Source organism: Hippoglossus stenolepis, chromosome 24 (assembly GCF_022539355.2).
Source record: "Hippoglossus stenolepis isolate QCI-W04-F060 chromosome 24, HSTE1.2, whole genome shotgun sequence".
NCBI lineage: Eukaryota > Metazoa > Chordata > Actinopteri > Pleuronectiformes > Pleuronectidae > Hippoglossus > Hippoglossus stenolepis.
This window is the reverse complement of record NC_061506.1, coordinates 3025289-3048164: the sequence shown is the minus strand read 5'-3', so window position 1 is coordinate 3048164 and position 22876 is coordinate 3025289. Positions and strand designations below refer to the sequence as shown.

Sequence of the window (22876 nt, the reverse complement as noted above, 5' to 3'; positions counted from 1 at the left end):
TTGAACACACTCGGACAGATGCAGTGTCGAAACAGAAAGAGAGAGAGAGGGAGGGATGGTGAGTGAGAAAGAAAGTGAAGGAGCCCTGACTTGTGAATGAATCCTGTATATATACTGAATATACTGAGGATATAAAGGACATACTTATATATATAGAGATATAGATAAGTCATGAAAGACGATGTAATCAAGCAGAACTCACTGTTAGAATTAAAACAGAAAACATTAGTACGTTATCTCTTCTGTCTGTTTTCATCATCAAATCAAACGATGGAACAAAGTATCAGATTCATTCATGATATCAAAACTTAAATGTTTCAAGTGAATTAAACTATTTGTGACTCTGTGTGTGACCTGCAACATTTCTGTGTTCAGTTGTGTTGCCTCTATTTGCGGCATTTGTGTGTATATAGTTGTGTTTTCTAACTATTGTCGTCTATTTGACTGTTTTATATTCTCATGGTAACATTGTTAAGAAAAGTTCTCTATAAGTTTATTTGTATTATAAATGCTGTGTCATGTTTCTGTTGTTTATCTGTACGTGCATGCTGCCTGTGTTTTAAGTTGCAGAGCATTGAGCTCAGACGTCTCATGCACATTCCAGATGTTTCTGTTTGCTACACATGTTGTTACTTCCAAACAAAGAGCAGCACTTTGGTAAGTGTTGCACAAACTTGACTGAACTGAGGTTAAACCCAAACATTTCTCACTTGTCAGCTCCAGTGCATGATACGGGTTTTATCCTGCAGTGTTTATTCTCGGGGATAAACAGAGGAGCTGGTTTTCATTCCGACAGATGTGGTGAAAGTGTGAATGTTCTAATGGAATTTTTGGCTTGAGGTCGAGCGGCGTTTTGAGTTTGGATGTTATTGTTTGGGAGAAGCTTGAAGGAATAACTGGTTTTAGAAACGGCTCAGCGAAGCTTCTACTAACATCCTCACAGCTCTGAGTGAATCTGCTTAATGTACTGAAGCAGCAGCTGATCTCAGAGCTGTCTGTGGCACATCAGTCACTGTGTCACGACTGTTATTTACTGTTATCAGTGCAATACCCTGATATTCTGGAGGAAACTGCAGGTTTTTCCATCAAGGTCACTAGATTATATTGTTTTATTTTATTTTATTGCCTCTTTCATTCTTTCACAACATAATTTTCACTATCTGCTGCTGTAACAAGTGAATTTCCATGACGTGGGCTCCACAAAGTTTATCTTATCTTATCTTATCTTAATAGTTTCACTTGTTTAGAACATTTGTGAAGTCATTTCCAGTTGTTCCATTTAAAGCCATGTTGTCACTTCAAATTCAGAACAAAACAACGCGGGCGACTCACAAAAACTTCACATTATTCCAAGAAGCTCTCAAATCTATATCACAGCATATTTACCTTCATAGTTTGCAGTGTCATCCTGAACCTGCAGCGCTGTCAGACTCTCATCTGACAGTTACTGCTGCGTCCTCGACCTGCTCCTCATATCATGTGACACGCTGCTTGTTCTGCTGGAGTCACTGCACATTTCAGTGGAGGGTGAAATGCATTGAAGGTGTCGCCCTCGTGGCTGCAGATCCTCTCACCTTGTATCTTCAGATAAATGTCTTTCATGGCTGATTATCTTTGAGATCGACATGATGCACGATTTGTGAGCATTTTATCTGTATTGTACTGAGAGAAGAGGAAACGTTTCTGTCCTGAGGGGCCTTCATCGGGGGAGGTTAGGTTTACCTGATGAAGTCCCACAGGACAGTGTGCAGGATTCCTCCTCTCTCATCTGCACTTGCTTTTCCTCCTACTCACCTGTCCACTGTATTTTTGAAGTTGTGCATTGGCCTTTCCAGTGTTATCTTTATTTTGCGGCTGAAATATTTCACTTTCTCTTTGTTCTCTGTATTTTAAAAGCAAGTCTGTCCCTTTTGCAAACGACTTTGAGTCCATCTCTTCTTCTTTTATTTTTAAATATGAAAAATGTACCTTGTTTGACCTTGTTTTTATAGAAATATGATGAATTGTGGTGTTTTGTTCATGCAGCATCAGAAAAAGACTCTAAAGCACCCTCTTGTGGTAAAAATGAAGAAACGCAGGAATGACATGTTTCTCTAATTTTAAATATAAACTGAATCTAAAGCTTCATAAAAAAATATGGATAAAATATTAGGGACACTTTGTCATAAACTGGATTGACAGAAAAGTGGCTACGAGATGTAAGATAAGATAAAACTAGAAATATGATGAATTGTGATATTCTGTTCATGCACCCTCTGGTGGTGAAAAGAAGGAAACGCAGGACTGACATGTTTCTCTAATTTTAAATGTAAATTGAATCTAAAGCTTCATAAAAAAATATGGATAAAATATTAGGGACACTTTGTCATAAACTGGATTGACAGAAAAGTGGCTACGAGATGTAAGATAAGATAAAACTAGAAATATGATGAATTGTGATATTCTGTTCATGCACCCTCTGGTGGTGAAAAGGAGGAAACGCAGGACTGACATGTTTTCTAATTTTAAATATAAAACTGAATCTAAAGCTTCATAAAAAAATATGGATAAAATATTAGGGACACTTTGTCATAAACTGGATTGACAGAAAAGTGTCTACGAGATGTAAGATAAGATAAAACTAGAAATATGATGAATTGTGATATTCTGTTCATGCACCCTCTGGTGGTGAAAAGAAGGAAACGCAGGACTGACATGTTTTTCTAATTTTAAATATAAAACTGAATCTAAAGCTTCATAAAAAAATATGGATAAAATATTAGGGACACTTTGTCATAAACTGGATTGACAGAAAAGTGGCTACGAGATGTAAGATAAGATAAAACTAGAAATATGATGAATTGTGATATTCTGTTCATGCACCCTCTGGTGGTGAAAAGAAGGAAACGCAGGACTGACATGTTTCTCTAATTTTAAATGTAAATTGAATCTAAAGCTTCATAAAAAAATATGGATAAAATATTAGGGACACTTTGTCATAAACTGGATTGACAGAAAAGTGGCTACGAGATGTAAGATAAGATAAAACTAGAAATATGATGAATTGTGATATTCTGTTCATGCACCCTCTGGTGGTGAAAAGGAGGAAACGCAGGACTGACATGTTTTTCTAATTTTAAATATAAAACTGAATCTAAAGCTTCATAAAAAAATATGGATAAAATATTAGGGACACTTTGTCATAAACTGGAATCACAGAAAAGTGGCTACGAGATGTAAGATAAGATAAAACTAGAAATATGATGAATTGTGATATTCTGTTCATGCACCCTCTGGTGGTGAAAAGAAGGAAACGCAGGACTGACATGTTTCTCTAATTTTAAATGTAAATTGAATCTAAAGCTTCATTATACAATAAGTATAAAATATTAGGGACACACAGATGTTAGATAAGATACCATAAGATAAGATAAAACTAGAAATATGATGAATTGTGGTGTTTTGTTCATGCAGCATCAGAAAAAGACTCTAAAGCACCATCTGGTGGTGAAAAGGAGGAAACGCAGGACTGCTCTATATTCCTCCCATGTTAAATGTCACTGAATCTAAAGCTTCATGAAACCACGAGGGTCAACCCTTATGGACACACAAATGTAAGATGAGATAAAACTTTATTAATCCAGTCACCGGGGGGACTCAGTTGTTACAGCAGCAGGCAAATGAGGCAGACAAGAGAATAAAAAAAGCAATAGAATAAAAATAAAAACATTAAATAAGAAAATGCGGAGTATGTACATTATATACACCTTTCACTGTAGTGGTTTGTATATAAATGGTATAAAGTAAAGGATGATCGCACGGGCAAGTCAAAAACTGTCTGTACATAAACACAAATGCGCAAAAAGTTATTTTCTGTTAGAAATAGTGCAAATACGATAAAAATAGTGCGAATAGTATAAGATAGTGTAAGTAAGTTACTAAGCGTTGACACTTTGGGGCGGTTAAATATCGATAAGGCAATAATTGGCAATACTTTGTTGATAGAAATTGACTTCTATTAAATTCAGCTGTGTTGCGTTCAGGTAACTTTTTATGTATGTTAATTACGAGGGTCGGTGAAAGCCACACGAAGTTGGTGGGCGGTGTCTTTTTCTCCTCCTCCTCCCTCATTGGTCAACTGCGCTGTCAACTCCTTGCACTTCCGGTATCTGGCGCAAAACTCGGAAATGACGTAGGCGCAATTTTCCGACAACCAGGAAGTGACAGGCGTGCTAACACAGCGATCATCACTTTGCGTCCGTGACTCTTCACCGACTCTGAGCTTTTCCTCCTCTTCCTCGCTGTCACTCGTCTCATGGCTTATCCAGGATACGGCGGGGTGAGTATATTGTGTGTCCGCCGCCATTTGGCCGGCGTTAAACGAGCTGCAGCCGCTAGCGGAGCCGCTAGCTCCCGTCGGTTCCAGTCAGATTCCGATAAGTGTGATGCAGCTTCCACTCTCTTCCTGTAACAAGGAGATTCTCCACTTGTACTAATGTCCGAGTCGGTTTCTGTTTGGATTCACTTCTCTGATTTCACCAAGATATAAATCCAACCTGGTGTCATAAAGTCACAGCAATGTGAGTTTTTAGAGGAGATAACGTGTCTTCCGGGATCCACACTCTGGGGTTTACCCGACACCTTCCGCCTGTTTATGGAAAACAGGTCAAATCAACCAAACTGTATTAATATAGCACCTTTCAAACCAATCACAGCAATTCAATGTGAACCACGAGTTCATTATATATGAACACCAAAGCAATCCATGATAGAAGGGACAACAATAAGATAATATAGTGTGTGATCAGTTAAGTAAAAGTACTTTGGTTTAATGTACAAAGTAATGTCAGTGTGTAGTTTAAGTTACTGCACTGCCCCACTCAAGACACCCCCACCCCCCCACCCACTCTCACTCACATGACTCACCACCAGGAATAGTCCTCATCTGTGAGACGTTATGAACAAGATTTGAACTAAATTTAGAGACTGATCTTTGCTCCTGGTTGAAGGTTTCAAACTCTGGACACTTGACAGCAAAGCCTTTTACAAATCTGAGGTAGATCCCTCATGTGTCATGTCTCCTGTGTAAGACTTACACATACATACGCATTACAGTGCTTTATATTGAACCTTTGTTATATTGCTCATGATCAGACTGTGTCAGGATAATTATTGTTGTAGTTTTATTGTCTTGATCTTTGTGACTCATGAGCCAGAAACATTAGAACAAAAACTAAGGCTTGGACTTAAGAAGCTAAAGGTCAATGTGTGATTTTCCAGCCGTGACTTAGTGTTGTAGTAATAATAAGAATCAAAGTATGTGTCGCTCCCTCGTAATGAGACAGTCGCAGGTTTCCAGAAATCATGTGGGCTGGACTGCACCTTGTCATGATTACCCAGGATGTGTTGTGCTTGTTAATACATTAGTAAACATGCACGATGAGAACAAATAGAGGATGTTTCCCAACTATATAATACAACGATGAAATATAATAAGGTGAAAAACAACTCAGGACAGTCAAAAGCTTTAGAGATCATACCTGTCTTCAGTGTAGAGATGCATGTACAGATGAGATGTTGTCTTTCTCCCTGTTCCTGCACTCGCTGCAACTCAGACCAGGATAACTTGCTAAAACTCAAAAGCAGGGCACTGCAACAGTCCAGTGGCAAATAGATGAAGACATTACGAGACACTTTGGTCGTTGAGAGGAAGAGTGAACGTTTTGCAATAATCTTGAGCTGAAAGTAACAACTTTTCACAACAGTGGTGAAACGTTGGTTGAACGTCAACACAGGGTCCAAGATGACGACTAGGAGTTAACCTCTGATCGACGAGGCCCTTTCCTCAGGCCCCTGCTCAACATGACATGCCTGCAACTAATAGTGTATATCTACAGGATCTATATGAACAATCCTGGTATCTTTATAAAGGTAACACATGATACACTTTGTCTGAGCAGCTCCATAAATACCAGCCCTGTCTCTCCTGTTTTCCTCCTCAGTATGGGGGTGCGATGCCGGGCATGCCAGCTCAGGGGATGCCACAACAGGGAATGCCGGGAGGGCACATGGGAGGTCCCATGCCTGGGCAAATGGGTGGGCCCATGGGAGGCGCACCACCCCAGGGAGGATACTCCCCCTATGGAGGAGGCTATCAAGCCCAATATGGTGCCCCACAACTGGCTGCCAACGATCCAATGTGGGGTTACTTCACAGCCATAGCAGGCCAGGTAAGTGTGTGTGTGTGTGTGTGTCTGTGAGCTGCAGCTTCATTTCCCTGACGTGTTGCTGCAGCTGTTCCACGACCGACCTTCTTTCACTTCCTACTTTCAAGTTTGGACAAGAACAAAAAGCTGCTTCAGGCTTCATGAAACACTTCATGGCTCAGAGATGTTGGGACTATGTACCAACTCGGTTTTACCTGTTGAAATGAAGTACCACTGTGTTGGTTGACACATAAATCAGGACTTGTACAGTTTCTACTGCTGAATTTGATGTGACATGATTTCAAGTATATTTTTGGTACATTCCTTTATTGATGGACTCAGTGGATGATTGACAGGAAACAGGGCGAGGGTCTCTCTTTCTCTCCTGCTGTTTTCACTCAACATGTGTAGAACGCTATTTGAGTGTTAGCAGGATTTCTGTCGTTACCTCACTTCCCACTTCAGTCCAGTCTCTTGAAAACTGTGATTATTTCACTGACAGTCGCACATGACTCAGGACTGAATGTCACTTTCTGTTCTGTACAGGACGGTGAGGTGGATGCAGAGGAACTCCAGAGGTGTCTGACTCAGTCGGGTTTCACTGGCAGCTACCAACGTAAGTTCACTACTCTCCCTCCCACATACGATGTGACACACAAACAGGGGAACTGAGAGAACTCATGTGTTGTGTATTTGACAAGACTTCATTCAGGAATCTCTATGTTCGTGTTAAGCAATGCTCCAATACTCTGGTTTAAATTCATTCTTAATTCAAACCCAGCGATCATTTTCTGAACAGGTTTTCTTTGCAGTGAAATTAATGCATATGACATTTAAGAGTTTAAGGAAGATTTAGCAGAAAAAGATCAATATTGATACAGCAAAACCAGAGATATGTGTTTTAGTCTACACGTTCTTACTCCTTATTAAAAACCAGCTCTTCCATTAGCCCCAGATCAACACGAGCAAAGAGCTGTTTACACCATCATGCTTCTAAATGTTCAGTTTTGCAACAAGCACATAACCTGCAGCAGTAAATTTAGATTTCCTTTTGTAAATTTACCTTGTTAGTAGGTTGCAGCCAGTTGCAGCAGAATTACAGACTTTTAAAATGACTGAAGAGAGAGAAGCAGTTAAATGTTTTGTATTTATTTTTTCCACTGTACCATAAACATGTTGTGATTGTTTGCAGCTTTCAGCCTGGATACTTGCAGGATCATGATCGCGATGCTCGATGTATCCTTTGTTTATCATGACGTTAATCTTCTGTGTCCGTCTCTAAATGACACTGTGACTGTAACTAAAGCTCAGGCTGATGTTTAGTGGACACACTGTACCCGTCACCCCCTCCTAGTCCAACCTTATCATTCATACTCAGTGTTGAAGTATGTGAACGGCAGGTGTGGCTCTGCCTCGGACCAGGTTTAACCAGCTGCTCCCTTTAGCACTTGCACCCTGCCGTCAGTATCCAGCTATGACAACCTTAACTCGACCGTCACCAGAGGGACCACACAGGAAAGATGGGTTTCAACGAGTTCAAGGATCTGTTCGTGGCTCTGAACGGCTGGAAGCAGAACTTCATGATGGTGGACCAGGACAGGAGCGGAAATATCGATCCTAACGAGATGTCTCGGGCCATCAACGCTATGGGTGAGAGTCTGTAAGAGTTTAACACGATGGATATTTAGTGGCTCCCCCTGATCGCACATCCAATGGAGAGCGGACACTTAATTACGCCTAATAGAAGTCGGTGAGACTTTAATCTGTGCTGACTGGTGTGATCTGTCTCATTACGCTTGTGATCACAGCGGAACAATTAGCTACAAACTGCTGACACTGTCAATTCTTCATCATTTACAGCTCAGCAGAGGAAAACATTACACCCTCACACACGCTGCTGCTTCCTCTAACAGGATGTGAAATCCCTATCAGACCCATGTTAGAATAGAAATTAGGGGGAGGAATTATGTAAGAGATTTGGTTCAGATAAAACTGAAAAGTCTGACGGTCTGAACCAAACAGGCAACAATCTGTCTCACACACTATCTTCATATTCTAATGAGATTATTTTCTTTCAGGCTACCACATCAGTCCTCAAACTCTCACTGTCATCATCAAGCGCTACAGCAAAGCTGGCCGGATCTTCTTCGATGACTACGTGGCGTCCTGTGTCAAACTGCGCGCTCTCTCAGGTACCACACACAAGAACCAGGATCCGTGTTGCATAGAAATGACCTGACGTGCTCAGTGAACAGCCACTCGAGTGCAGATGTACGATTTCCCATTTAGCTTTTCACTCCACCTGGTATTCCTTCTCATGCGCTCTGACATTCTGCTCAGCTCAGTGCACAGATCTGTGTCACAAGCTGTTGTGAAATCAGGTTTGCTGAAATCGTTGTGAGCTTCCAGTGTCGTGAGCGTTTACTCTTCCTGTTGCAGACCACTTCAGGCGGAGAGACACCATGCAGCAGGGAACTGTCCCCTTCCAGTATGATGATGTGAGTCCCAGTTTCTTTGTAGATCTCTCACTGCTTCACATGGTTTACAGCTTGAGGCGGCTGCCTCAACGTTTATTAGCCTCAAAGGGTCTTAAGGGACTGTATGGAAGTTACTGGGATGTGTTGCATATGTCACAGATGTTTGGTTTGTTAGCCGGCACATGATTCACAAACTCCTTCTCTTTGTCTCCCCTCTCTGCACCCCCGCCATTGTCAACAGTTCATCCAGTGCACAATGGCCGTCTAAGTGCTGCTGTCCGCCCCGGCACCACGAGGTAAGGGCGTCTCACGGACCAACCGGCGGCTGATTCTGGAGCAGTGCCTCACAGGAATGCAAAGGGAGGCCAGTAAATTAGACTTTGAGGCCATGAGCTGCAACATGAAAGTACACATTGCTTGTAATGCTTAACATAATGCTTTAGTCTTGTATGTCACATGGGGATGAGTTGAGGGTGTATGAGATGTACACACACACACGCGCATATATATACACAGAGTATGTATCCACAGTAGAGGGAATATAATAGATTTCTATAATAAAGTTCTGTGTCTTGATACTAAAAAGGATGATGTGGACACCTATTGTGCCATTATACTCTCTGAATGTATGGTTAAATATATTAAAAGGTCATAACAAAGGCAGCATCACGGTTAATGAGTAGGTGTTAGCAGCATTAACAGATGAACAGGAGGTAGACATTCACACGGTTAGGAACTCTTAGCTTGTGCAGTTTGTCCTGTGCAGTGTCTGTGTTAAAAGCATTTTATAAGAAAGAAATATTGTGCACTTCTGTTTTATAAAACTTGTATTGAGTCTAACATTAACCATTAATAGATGCATATTAACCTTGCTGTTTAACTTGATAACAAGCCAAAGTGACTGTGAGCTGATCCACACTGATATTAACATTTTGCCATATATGTAGTTTTTTTTATTCAAGAGTGTGGTCTTTCAGTATGAGAGCAGCACTCTCCACATGCTCAAACGTCTTCTCTTTGGAGTTTTTCCTCTGCTCTCCAATTTTATTGTGCAACAAATCTCTTAAATTTCCCCAACCAATAGAATGCTGTCGAGTTGACGAATTAAATTCCAAAAATCCAAGAGCAGAGAAAAACGACCCACAAGAGCAGAGGAGAAATCTGAATTCAGACGCTGAAAGACCAAGCTCTTGAATAAAGATGTGAAAAACCCCATCGTCACATAGCAACACTTCACACTGTATGTTCATATACTTACTTTTTGTTTCCTTGTTTCATAAACACAGCCAGTTTTTTGCAGTGAAGTCAAATCTCCTCAAACACCCAGTGTTGTAGGAAATATCATATTTTGTTATTCATAATAAACACTTTTTAATCAGTATGCATTCTGTTTATTCATTTATACAATTGCGCATTTTATCCCCTCAGTATATTTACACAATATAATTAAATTCTTTAAATATAGTTCAGAACGAAAACATTCAAATTAGCTGTTAAGTGTTGCATTGTATAAAATACAGTGGCAAACATTTAAAAAAATGCATAAAAACAATTGTGAACAGCACTAGATTTAAAAAGTGACCTTTATACCCAGTACAGCATTTACAATTTTTTTCTAATCTCTGTGCAAAAGTTTGCAAATCCCATGAAAGTTCAGAAGAAGAGTCTTCAGGTGCCGGACGTGTTGACTTAGGCTTTAGCAACTTTTGTTCTACATGTGTGCTCGAGAAAGAAAAAGAAAGGACCCCGCGTTCTGCTGCAGACATTTGTGTTGTCCTGTGAAAGTAAAGCTTTCTCTCAGTTCCCTCCATTAGCGTCTCATAGCATTTCTTTGTTTCTCTCCCATCTGACAGACCTACATGTTTCCACTAGGGTTCAGGAAGGCGCAGGTTTTGCAGCAGGGCGACAAAATGAAGCCCAGACTTGTTCCGGTGCCGGGGGTTTCAACGTGCCCCTGTTTCAAAATGCTGAATAAACTCAGAGGGAGAAGTTGATGTGGAAACTACAGAAATGATACTAAAATCAATGTGCAACATCCGTCGTCAAGTCGAACTAACTCAAAACGGCGTGCACTTGACGCGGCGCCCAGCTTTCCGTGCTGCCCGTCGCTGAAGTCTGGCTTGCTACATCGAGAGGCTGTGCATTGCATTCATCGTCTTCCCATCAGCACTTGAACTCACATCAGGGTTTTTTTAAAAGAGCAAATCAGTTACATAGAAAAATAATGGCAAATTAAAGACTTTGTTTTTAGAAAAATAGGTCTTAAACTATCTGGAAATCTGTGTGTGCAGTTATGGGCTGAACCAGACACATTAACACACACAGCTGATTGAGACCCTTTGAAAACATAGTCAAGCGCAGTCTCCATGCAGTACATGAGCACTTGTTGGAATTTGTTAAAAAACTAAAATGACTAATTGGTTTAACTCATGCAGTTCATGGTTGGATACATTTACATCTGTGAAGGTGGAGGAGCAGGTTTCTGCTGCGTTGGGTTGATGTGGTTAAAGGCTAATAAAGCTAAGGCTATTGAAGGCTGAACTTGTGTGTTCATTCAGATGATGCTCTGTGCTGATGATGCTTTATTTAGGAAATTGTACTTGTTCAAGAAGATAATGGAAGACCTAAAGCATGCAACCAAAAAGTGTCGTGGAGGACGGTCAGAGTTTCGCTCCAGCAGTTTAAATATTTTACATACATATAAGGACGTTCATGTCGAGGCAGGTTGGGGATGATAATGATTTGACTTTATTAGAAATATTGGTGGCAGAGAAATGTGTAAAATGTTATAGGAGTGTGGTTGAATTTGAGTGTTGCTACTGATTATTACTCTGCAGGTGCTAGTGTCTCATCTATATGTTTTTTACTTTGAAGTGTCCTTTATTTTAACGGTTGTTTTATTCATTTTAACATTAGGTGAAGAAGGAAACAAAATAACCAAATCCTAAGTTCAGATCAGTTCCTAAAATTCAGAAGATACAGGAGAAAGTTAGTTTTCTTCATTTCGATCTCCAAACTGCCTCGACATTAGTGCCCATAAAACGATTTACTGCAACATGCTTACATTGATATGACACAGGCAGCTCTGTGGTAATTTGTGTGTTGAACTTCAAGCATTCATTTTGTGTCTTGAACATTTACAGTGAACCTCCGCTCGCTGAATTCACACACACACACACACGCGTAGTTTGATATTCGATATAAATTAAATCAAACACAAAGAGCTGCTCTTTTTCTTGGATCAGGTCGTAGAAAAACGAGTTCGAAAGTGTATTAAACTCTAGAAACACACCCGAGTTCGGTGTGTTTTCCTGAACTGGTTCTTCATTATTGCTCTCAAAGGGGAGACAAAAGTCTTTTTGTGCTGTGCCCTGTCCACGCAGCCTCTACGCACATTTGTTATTATTATTACACTGTGTTCGTGAGTTGTCCGCTGAAAACCAAGGAGTGAATTCCATGTGTTGTGGCAATGTGGTGTACGGTAGGCACGCTAGATATGCACACTGATCTCTTTGTGAGTTTGTAACCGTGTCAATTGTTTGGAGCTGCTGAGAAAACAAGATGAACCTTGAAGCTGGAGTATAGAATCACCTCAGGAGGAGTTTCAAGTAGCTTTTGTCCCCCGTGAAGAGGGAAGAGTCGTAGAAAATGAGACTTGAGAGCTACAGTGGTGTGTGAGCATGCCAGGGACACACCTGATCGCCCGGTGGGTCGCAGCGTGTGTGAGGAACATGCAACAGAAAAGAAAACATGAGGAACTGAAACATGCATATAAAAAGCACATTAGGTGCCTTGTGTTGCTGGCAGTGTTCTATTGGAAGTATGTACACAGCAGATGATGACTTTACATAATGTTAATAATATAGTGTATAAATACCTCTGTATAAATGGACTTTATACATCTAAATCAGAGAATAGGAAGGAGCATTAGGCCTGGGAGTGTTTCCGAAAAGGAATGGAAGAAAGTCAACAGTTTGTTTTCCTTTGCATATTCAGTCTCTTTCTTAGACCCTGAGTCGAGCTTGAGAGAAGACCTTCCGTCAGTGTCGAGAGGTCGGGGGCCGAGGCCTACTTTCCTGGAAGCCCCGGGTCAGAGACTGGCCTGTGGAGTCCCAACATTCCTGAGCTGCTTGGGACGTCGGGTAAAGAGGCTTGTCGGCCTGCCGGGAACCGCGGTGGCTCTTGATGGTGTTGGTGGCATTGCTCTAGAGAGCGCACGTCATTTTTCTTGTGTTTCTGCTCCGAGTCTATGTCGCTGTCGAGCAGGCCACCAAAGTTCTCATCTGGAAGAGTCTCTGTGTGCAGGAGGACCGGGGAGGATTCTTTGGATTTGTTCTGGGTTACCTCTCGGCCGGGGCTCTGTGGGAGGCAGTGGGCAGAGACGCTTCAGAGGCGTACGTCAAAGGAAACAGACACACAGCTACTAAGCAAAGGATTGTGTGAGATGTTTTTCTGATCACAGACATGTGCAGCATAAAAATTAAGTCTGAACCCTGTCTCTGTATCTACATTGAAAACATTTCCAGTATTTCACCGCACAACAGACTTAAAATGAGCTTAATACCTTTAAATCCTAAATAACTCAAGAAGACAGATACACACGAAAAAACACATGAAACACTATGTCTGCAGTGTAAAGTTTTCTCCGTCCCTCTCGTCTGGTACCTGTGGCAGAGGCGGAGCAGGTCCGAGGCTCAGCTCTGTCTGGATGGCACACAGCGGCTGGACCCTGACAGCTGGTCTCTGGTACTCTGGGCTGGAGGTGACGGTGCTGTAGGCTGGCGGCCCGGCCGTGGTTTGCCTCTGGAGGAGCTGCAGGATGGCCTGGATGTCTGCAGTCATCTGGGACTCCAGTCTGATGGACAGAAAAACGTCAAAGCCCCAACCAGAGTTATTGCTCTGCAGCTGTATGCCTCCGCCAACCACTGCAATTTCAGTCTACATATATTTTTTTCTCCAGAATCACACGAGGCCACAATGACCTTTAACCTTTGACCACTGGATTCTTATCAGTTGATCTTTAGGTCCAAGTGAACATTTAAACCAAATTTGACAGACAACCTGAAAAACACAATGCCTCTGGCCACTGGGGGTCACCAACGCGAAGGAATAAAAAATGAACAAAAACTTTTTTTTGAAGAAGGTTTCTTTAATTTGACATTGATGAGGAATTAAATCTTAATGGAACTTTAATGTGATATTAAAAAGCCCAAGTTCAGTAAATGTACTTAGTGGTATCATGCCTGAAGATCAAGTACAATATATATGTATACAATATGATATAGTGTAATATATAGAATGACTTTGCATCATCCTACTTAAGATTTAATGCTTAAAAGTACTAGTGTTGTTTAATTTGATTTATAAAAACATCTTAAAACTGACAAATTACTCATTCAAAATTTAAATATATAATACTAATAACAACATATACAAAGTCCTCCCCCACGAGTCTACCTGACTTGGTATATTCCAAGCCCCCGCCGCCTTCTCCATATATCCCATTGGACTCCTCCACTTCCGGTTTGCCAGTCAGTACTTCCGCATGGAGCCGGAGCTGCAGGATCCGGAGCCATAGATCCATCATGAGGTGAATACTGTTTAAAACATCAACACATTTATTACATCTTCTGTGTGTTGGACGTGTCGCTGCACATTCTTCATTGTTAACTTGTGTTTGAAAGGAAAACTCGTCTCGTTAGTTTCTAATGGGAATGCTAAGCTAAGCTAGCATCACAAGCTAACCTCACCTGGCACCAGTTGTTCAGTCATGGGAAGTAAAAGAGAGAAACTTGTGTCTGGAGCAGAAAGAAGCTGTTTCTAAAGTTTTCACCTTTTAAACATGAACCGAGAAAACTGAGCGTGTTTTAAATTCTCATGTCAAAGACTTGATCACTTGTTTTGTCCTAAACGAGCTAAAGTACGTCACAATTGACTAAGTCAACTCATCTGTAGGCTGCTCCACTTTCCACCTCCGGTTGTACAACCAAAGTAAAACTCTGAATATATGATTCTATTTCAAGAAATCTGTATGAACTCGAGAGCAGAACCTTTGTTATATTGCTAGTGACGACAATTAAAGGTTCAGTGTGTAAGATTCAGCTGAAAGGATCTATTAGACTTTTTTTTTTACAGTAGCCCAGACTGGACAAACTAAACATCTTTTGAGTTTCTATGACAACTGAAGCTACCACACGTTCTGTCATGTTTGGAAGTGGAGGCTGCAATATGCAACTTCACCACTAGATGTCACTAAAGTCTACACATTGCATTGATAGTGTTTTATCACCCAGCCCTACCAAACCCATAATATATATAATTTACCATCATAAATACCAATATATCTATAGATATAGATAATAATGATCATAATAAACATCACAGTTGACAAACTGAAGCAACAATTTTATATTAGTTCTTCTTTATGAGCAGAGAACGACAAACACAAATCTGATGCAGATCAATGATGTGATATACATCCTCACTGTGTTTGAACAATGCAGAAACATTATATTGATTTGTGTTTGCTTGCATGAAAAGTCACTTAATAATAATCTCAAATCAATGGTTTGTTATTTTAGGCAGCAGTTACAGAGAGGAGACCCCCCCCCCCCCACGGAGCCACCAGGAGCCGGAGCTGCTGCCGGGGGCCACCATGAGGTGACTATTGCATAAAATAGCTCAACATTTATTAGATATTCTGTGTGTTCATGTGTTTCTGCAGCTTTTTCATTGTTAACATGTGTTGTTGAGGAAAACTCTTCTCATTAGTTTGTTTTGTTTGCTACTGTCATTAGCCAGAGATGGAGGTAGAGGGAGCCAGAGCCGCTGGAGCCGCCAGGAGCCGGAGCCCATGGACCCATCATTTGGTGACTACTGCTTAAAATATCAACACATTTATTGGATCTTCTGCGTGTTTGACGTGTCGCCGCAGCTTTTTCATTGTTAACATGTTAATAGTGGAAACTGCTGTGACTCATCAAACAATCAGAAGATCTAATCAATGGGTTGCTATTTCAGGTGGTAGTTACTGAGAGGAGACCACGCAAACTTTTTTTTCCCCTGTATGTTGTTTACAGATAATAATATTAAATAAATGTTTCAGTAAATTTCCTGCCGGTTTCTGTGTTTCCTTCGATAACCACTTGTTCTTTATTCTCTGGAGGGCCGGGGGAGACACAGCCTCCCCCTGGTACTCACCCCCACCACCAGTGCCACCGTTAACAACACCCACATACATACAGACACACAAACACATACAGACACACACACACCCGTTACCAACACACAAACACACCCGTTACCAACACCCACATACATACAGACACACACGCTCCGGATTCGAACTAGCTCCTCACAGGTACATTCTTGCAGATGTGAACCAATCCACCACACCACCGAGTCCCCTTCACGTTCACCAACCTTCTCGTGGCGTCTTTATCTTTTCACTTCAATCTCCCAGAGCATAAGAATCAAATCTCAGTCTTGTTCTGTTTCCATGAACAAGACTTGAACTCACAGCTACAGAATCACCAGACTACTGTCATCTGACTGAGCTACTTGACCCAACACAAACAAAGATCCTCTCATGAAGCTTTCAACTGTCTCATCAGACTGTTTGACTTCATAAATTCACTGGATCCCATAAGAAGTGAATCCACGCTCCAGGTCTGCAAGTCCTTCCTCTAACAGACTGAGATACCTAAGACCCACTCAGCCTCTGTCTCTCTGTTCTTGGCTTTTTAATGTGAGTGGAGGACTTCACTAGCTCTGAGTGTTTGCATTGGGGCTGACATAGAAGAAGAAGCTTCTTAAAAGAAATGACAGGTGTCTGACCAAGTAGCTCAGTCTGTTAAAGGATGCACTGCTACACCTGAGGTCGCTGGTTCGATTCTTATTACAGTTCTGTTCTTAAGAGGCTGAGCTACTTGACCAGAGACACAAGCCTCTTTCTTTGAGTTCTCAAGTCCAACTCACTGACACTCAGTGAAATTATGAAGTTATACACATGAAAGACTTGAGAAGCCAAAGAAAGAGACTTGTGTGTCTCTGGTCAAGTAGCTCAGCCTCTTAGAAGATGGACTCATAAGAATCAAACCAGCAACCTCAGAGGTCTAAGTCCTGCTCCAACAGACTGAGCTACTTGGTCAGACACCTGCTGCTCTCTTCTTGGAGGTTTTCTTTAAAGTCCAGCCCCCAATGCAAACACCCAATGATCTGTTTAAGTCCAACGCTCTATACATATAGAACGTCCGTTAAAACTTTGCCATCATCCTGTAGCGTAGTGGAAAGGCTACAGGTCTTGATGGCAGAAGGTTCTTGGTTCAAATCCTGCTGAGTTTAGCTTTAAGTTCTCTTGTGTAGATGTACTCTTCATATAGTACGTCCGTTCATTTAAAGCCATCATCCTCCTGCAGTGTAGTGGAAAGGCTACAGGTCTTGATAGCAGAAGGTTCCGGGTTCAAAACCTGCTACAGTGAGCTTTAAGATCTCTTGTGAAAATTGTACTCTACATATAGAACGTCTGTTAAAGTAATCTCATTGTGCTTCTGTAGTGTGGAGGTAATGCTACAGGTCTTTGGACCAGAAGGTTCTTGGTTCAAATCTGACAAAAGACACTTTACCATTCTCCCATGATCCATGCAATTTAAAAGAATTAATTAAAATAAAATATACAAAAAGTGACTTAATTAAACTTAAAAATAAAAAAAAGACTTAATTACACTCTGTCTTTATTGCACTCCACACAATACTTATAATACTTATATTACTAGAAGTATATATTGCATTCTCCCATGCTTCGCATGGGAGAATGCTTAAGTTGTTGAATAGTTGCATTCTCCATGCGCCGCATGCCGCATGCGAAGCATGTGGAGAATGCAACTATTCAACTAGTCATGGGAGCCTTGTCCAGCCTCGAAGCCTGGTTCTGGCAGGAGGACACATTGTTGGACTCATTCAGACTTCCGCAGCCAGACGGAGATCGAGGACTGGGTTCTTTCATACAGCTATGCATCATCCACCTGCTCCCCTACACTGCCATCGACACACTCCTGCAAAGCCAAAGCCAATGCCAGTTTGGCTCTGGTCAGATTTGAACCAAGAACCTTCAGGAGCCAAGTCCTGCAGCATCTCCTCTAGGCTAGCGGAGGTCTCCTTTAGTCCTTTGAACAGATGTTCTATTTGTCTTGTTCATTTGTATCATGTTAACAATACAAAATTGCCCCCGAATGGATTTGAATGGGAGAATGGAAACTGTCCGTGGCCAGATTTGAACCAAGAACCTATTGGTTGTAAGACCTGTAGCGTTTCCTCAACACTGCAGAAGGACGATGGAATAATTTTACCGGACGTTCTATATGTATAGTGCATTTTCACAAGAGAACTTAAAGCTAACAACAGCGGGTTTTGAACCAAGAACATTCTGCTATTAAGACCTGTAACCTCTCCTCTACGCTACAGGAGGACGATGGAATTGAATGGACGTTCTATATGTATAGTGCATTTTCACAAGAGAACTTAAAACTAACCTAAGCGGGTTTCCAAGAACATTCTGCTAGCGAGACCTGCAGCCTTTCCTCTACGCTACAGGAGGATGATGGAAGTTTTAACGGATGTTCTATATGTACAGTGCAGCTTTCACTTGAAGAACGAGGCTTGAGGACCCAAAGAACATTCTATTATCCTGACCTCGTTGCTCAGTCTGATAGAGGATGGACTTGAGCAGCTGAAGTGGTGGGTTCGATTCTTATGACCAGACAGACAATCCTTTCTCTTTGGGTCCTCAAGTCTTTAATCTGAGCTTGACTTCAACAGATCATTGGGAGCTGGACTTTAGAGAAGAAGCTTCAAGAAGGAAACAGCAGGTGTCTGGTCTAGTAGCTCAGCTTCTTAGAAGTTGGAGCAGGACTTCAAGCTCTGAGGTTGCTGGTTTGATTCTGATCCAACAGAAGGTGCTACTTGACCAGAGACACACAAGTCTCTTTCTTTGGCTTCTCAAGTCTTTCATGTGTATAACTTCATAATTTCACTGAGTGTCAGTGAGATTGAAGACATGAGAACTCAAAGAAAGAGGCTTGTGTGTCTGGTCAAGTAGCACATAAGAATCAACTCATGACTTCAGGCGTCCATCCTCTATAGGACTGAGCTACATGACCAGACAGACAATATTTCTGGGTCCTCAAGTCTTTAACTAGCGTTACTCTCAACAGATCATTGGTTTTGCATTGGGAGCTGGACTTCCAATTCCATCATCCTCCTGTAGCGTAGAGGAAAGGCTGCAGGTCTCGCTAGCAGAATGTTCTTGGTTCAAACCCGCTTAGGTTAGTTTTAAGTTCTCTTGTGAAAATGCACTATACATATAGAACGTCCGTTAAAAATTCCATCGTCCTCCTGTAGCGTAGAGGAGAGGTTACAGGTCTTAATAGCAGAATGTTCTTGGTTCAAACCCGCTGTTGTTAGCTTTAAGTTCTCTTGTGAAAATGCACTATACATATAGAACGTCCGGTAAATTTATTCCATCGTCCTTCTGCAGTGTTGAGGAAACGCTACAGGTCTTACAACCAGAAGGTTCTTGGTTCAAATCTGGCCACAGACAGTTTTCCATTCTCCCATTCAAATCCATTCGGGGCAATTTTGTATTGTTAACATGATACAAATGAACAAGACAAATAGAACATCTGTTCAAAGGACTAAAGGAGACCTCCCTAGCCTAGAGGAGATGCTGCAGGACTTGGCTCCTGAAGGTTCTTGGTTCAAATCTGACCAGAGCCAAACTGGCTGACATTGGCTTTGGAGCAGGGTGTAGGGGTAGGTGTAGGTGTGTAGGGAGCAGGTGGATGATGCATAGCTGTATGAAAGAATCCCTGCTCACCAGTCTCCGTGCGAAGCACGGAGTCTGGGTGAGTCCAACAATGTGTCTCCTGCCAGAACAAGGCAAGGAACAAGGCTCCCATGACTAGTTGAAGATTAGACAAGGCTCGCATGCTGCATGGATACTATTCAATAGTTCATTCTCCTCCATGCGAAGCATGGGAGAATGCAATATATACTTTTAGTAATATAAGTATTATAAGTATTGTGCGGAGTGCAATAAAGACAGAGTGTAATTAAGTCTTTTTTTATTTTTAAGTTTAATTAAGTCACTTTTTGTATATTTAATTTTAATTATTTTTAAATTGCATGGATCATGGGAGAATGGTAAAGTGTCTTTTGTCAGATTTGAACCAAGAACCTTCAGATCCATAAGACCTGTAGCATTACCTCCACACTACAGAAGCACAATGACATTACTAACAGACGTTCTATATGTAGAGTACAATTTTCACAAGAGATCTTAAAGCTCACTGTAGCAGGTTTTGAACCAGGAACCTTCCGCTATCAAGACCTGTAGCCTTTCCACTACACTGCAGGAGGATGATGGTTTTAAATTAACGGACGTACTATATGAAGAGTACATCTACACAAGATAACTTAAAACGAAACTCAGTGGGATTTGAACCAATAACCTTCTGCCATCAAGACCTGTAGCCTTTCCTCTACGCTACAGGATGATGGCAAAGTTTTAACGGATGTTCTATATGTATAGAGCGTTGGACTTAAACAGATCATTGGGTGTTTGCATTGGGGGCTGGACTTTAAAGAAAACTTTCTAAGAAGGAAACAGCAGGTGTCTGACCAAGTAGCTCAGTCTGTTGGAGCAGGACTTAGACCTCTGAGGTTGCTGGTGCGATTCTTATGAGTCCAACTTCTAAGAAGCTGAGCTACTTGACCAGAGACACACAAGTCTCTTTCTTTGGCTTCTCAAGTCTTTCATGTGTATAACTTCATAATTTCACTGAGTGTCAGTGAGTTGGACTTGAGAACTCAAAGAAAGAGGTTTGTGTGTCTCTGGTCAAGTAGCTCAGCCTCTTAGAGAACAGATTGTAATAAGAATCGAACCAGCGACCTCAGGTGTAGCAGTGTATCCTTTAACAGACTGAGCTACTTGGTCAGACACCTGTCATTTCTTTTTAAGAAGCTTCTTCTTCTATGTCCAGCCCCCAATGCAAACACTCAGAGCTGGTGAAGTCCTCCACTCACATTAAAGAGCCAAGAACCCAGAGACAGAGGCTGAAGTGCGTCTGGTCAAGTATCTCAGTCTGTTAGAGGAAGGACTTGCAGACTTGGAGTCGTGGGTTCAATTCTTATGGGACCCAGTGAATTTATGAAGTCAAACAGTCTGATGAGACAGTTGAAAGCTTCATGAGAGGATCTTTGTTTGTGTTGGGTCAAGTAGCTCAGTCAGATGACAGTAGTCTGGTGATTCTGTAGCTGTGAGTTCAAGTCTTGTTCATGGAAACAGAACAAGACTGAGGTTTGATTCTTATGCTCTGGGAGATTGAAGTGAAAAGATAAAGACGCCACGAGAAGGTTGGTGAACGTGAAGGGGACTCGGTGGTGTGGTGGATTGGTTCACATCTGCAAGGATGTACCTGTGAGGAGCTGGTTCGAATCCTCACCGTGGCTGATAACCGGAGCGTGGGTGGGTGTGCGTGTTTGTGTGGATGCTTGTATGTTTGTATGTGGGTGTTGGTGACAGTGGCACTGGTGGTGGGGGTGAGTACCAGGGGGAGGCCGTATCTCCCCCGGCCCTCCAGAGAGTCAGGAACAAGTGGTTATCGAAGGAAACACAGAAACCAGCTGAAATGTTACTGAAACATTTATTTAATATTATTATCTGTAAACTGCATACATGGAAAAAAAGGTTTGCAGGGTCTCCTCTGGGTAACTACCACCTGAAATAGCAACCCATTGATTAGATCTTCTGATTGTTTGATGAGTCACAGCAGTTTCCACTATTAACATGTTAACAATGAAAAAGCTGCGGCGACGCGTCAAACACGCAGAAGATCCAATAAATGTGTTGATATTTTAAGCAGTAGTCACCAAATGATGGGTCCATGGGTCGTGGGCTCCGGCTCCAGCAGCTCTGGCTCCCTCTACCTCCATCTCTGGCTAATGACAGTAGCAAACAAAACAAACTAATGAGACGAGTTTTCCTCAACAACACATGTTAACAATGAAAAAGCTGCAGAAACACATGAACACACAGAATATCTACTAAATGTTGAGCTATTTTATGCAATAGTCACCTCATGGTGGCCCCCGGCAGCAGCTCCGGCTCCTGGCGGCTCCGTGGGGTCTCCTCTCTGTAACTGCTGCCTAAAATAACAAACCATTGATTTGAGATTATTATTAACTGACTCTTCATGCTTCAGCTAATCTAACAATCTCACATACAATTAGAATCATACAATTAGAATATAATTCAAATCCAAATGTTACAGTTGAATTTTACTTTTACAAGCAACACAAATCAACATAATGTTTCTGCATTGTTCAAACACAGTGAGGATGAATATCACATCATTGATCTGCATCAGATTTGTGTTTGTCGTTCTCTGCTCATAAAGAAGAACTAATATAAAACTGTCTCAATGATTTGCTCTGTTGATGTAAACAGAAGAAACAAGAAACCAGAAAGTCAGGGAGACAATTGTTGCTTCAGTTTGTCAACTGTGATGTTTATTATGATCATTATTATCTATATCTATAGATATATTGGTATTTATGATGGTAAATTATATATATTATGGGTTTGGTAGGGCTGGGTAATAAAACACTATCAATGCAATGTGTAGACTTTAGTGACATCTAGTGGTGAAGTTGCATGTTGCAGCCTCCACTTCCAAACTTCAGCTTCAGTTGTCATAGAAACTCAAAAGATGTTTAGTTTGTCCAGTCTGGGCTACTGTAAAAAAAAAACATGGCAGCCTCTTATAAAGTATTTAAATAGAAAGTATGTAAATAGAAAGTATTTAAATAGAAAGACCCTTTCTAAGATTATTTTATATAAAATTTCTAATAAATCCTTTCAGCTGAATCTTACACACTGAACCTTTAATTGTCGTCACTAGCAATATAACAAAGGTTCTGCTCTTGAGTTCATACAGATTTCTTGAAATAGAATCATCTATTCAGAGTTTTACTTTGGTTGTACAACCGGAGGTGGAAAGTGGAGCAGCCTACAGATGAGTTGACTTAGTCAATTGAATGAATTGAATGGATCCTGTGTTATTTCTCCTCACTGAGTTCACACAATACAAATCTATTAAATCAACATGTATTGAACTTGTTACTTTGACATTGATGAAAATTAAAAGCTGATCATTA

General features: G+C 41.2%; 2 protein-coding genes and 1 long non-coding RNA gene across 5 annotated transcripts in view; 2 read left to right on the top strand and 1 right to left on the bottom strand.

Moving 5' to 3' along the window:
* Window positions 1–4156: 4156 nt before the first annotated feature.
* Window positions 4157–10040, top strand: gca (grancalcin). Its single transcript, XM_035150024.2, has 8 exons — window positions 4157–4318; window positions 5982–6209; window positions 6732–6801; window positions 7378–7421; window positions 7688–7835; window positions 8264–8377; window positions 8625–8683; window positions 8904–10040. Exons 1-8 carry the CDS (start codon window positions 4295–4297, stop codon window positions 8928–8930), a joined length of 714 nt encoding a protein of 237 aa, XP_035005915.1. The 5' UTR covers window positions 4157–4294; the 3' UTR covers window positions 8931–10040.
* Window positions 9692–22876, bottom strand: part of kcnh7 (potassium channel, voltage gated eag related subfamily H, member 7) — a 57332-nt gene continuing 44147 nt past the window's right edge. For all 3 annotated transcript variants that reach the window (XM_035149880.2, XM_047339026.1, XM_047339027.1), the window contains 2 exons: window positions 13328–13517; window positions 9692–13021 (listed from right to left, as the gene is read on the bottom strand). In XM_035149880.2, coding sequence (XP_035005771.2) covers window positions 12731–13021; window positions 13328–13517 — 481 coding nt within the window. In that variant the 3' untranslated portion in view covers window positions 9692–12730. The remainder of the gene's footprint in view (window positions 13022–13327; window positions 13518–22876) is intronic.
* On the top strand, window positions 13330–15676 carry LOC118103283. Its single transcript, XR_004694846.2, has 3 exons — window positions 13330–14252; window positions 15244–15322; window positions 15460–15676. It is a non-coding gene; the product is annotated as an uncharacterized LOC118103283 (long non-coding RNA).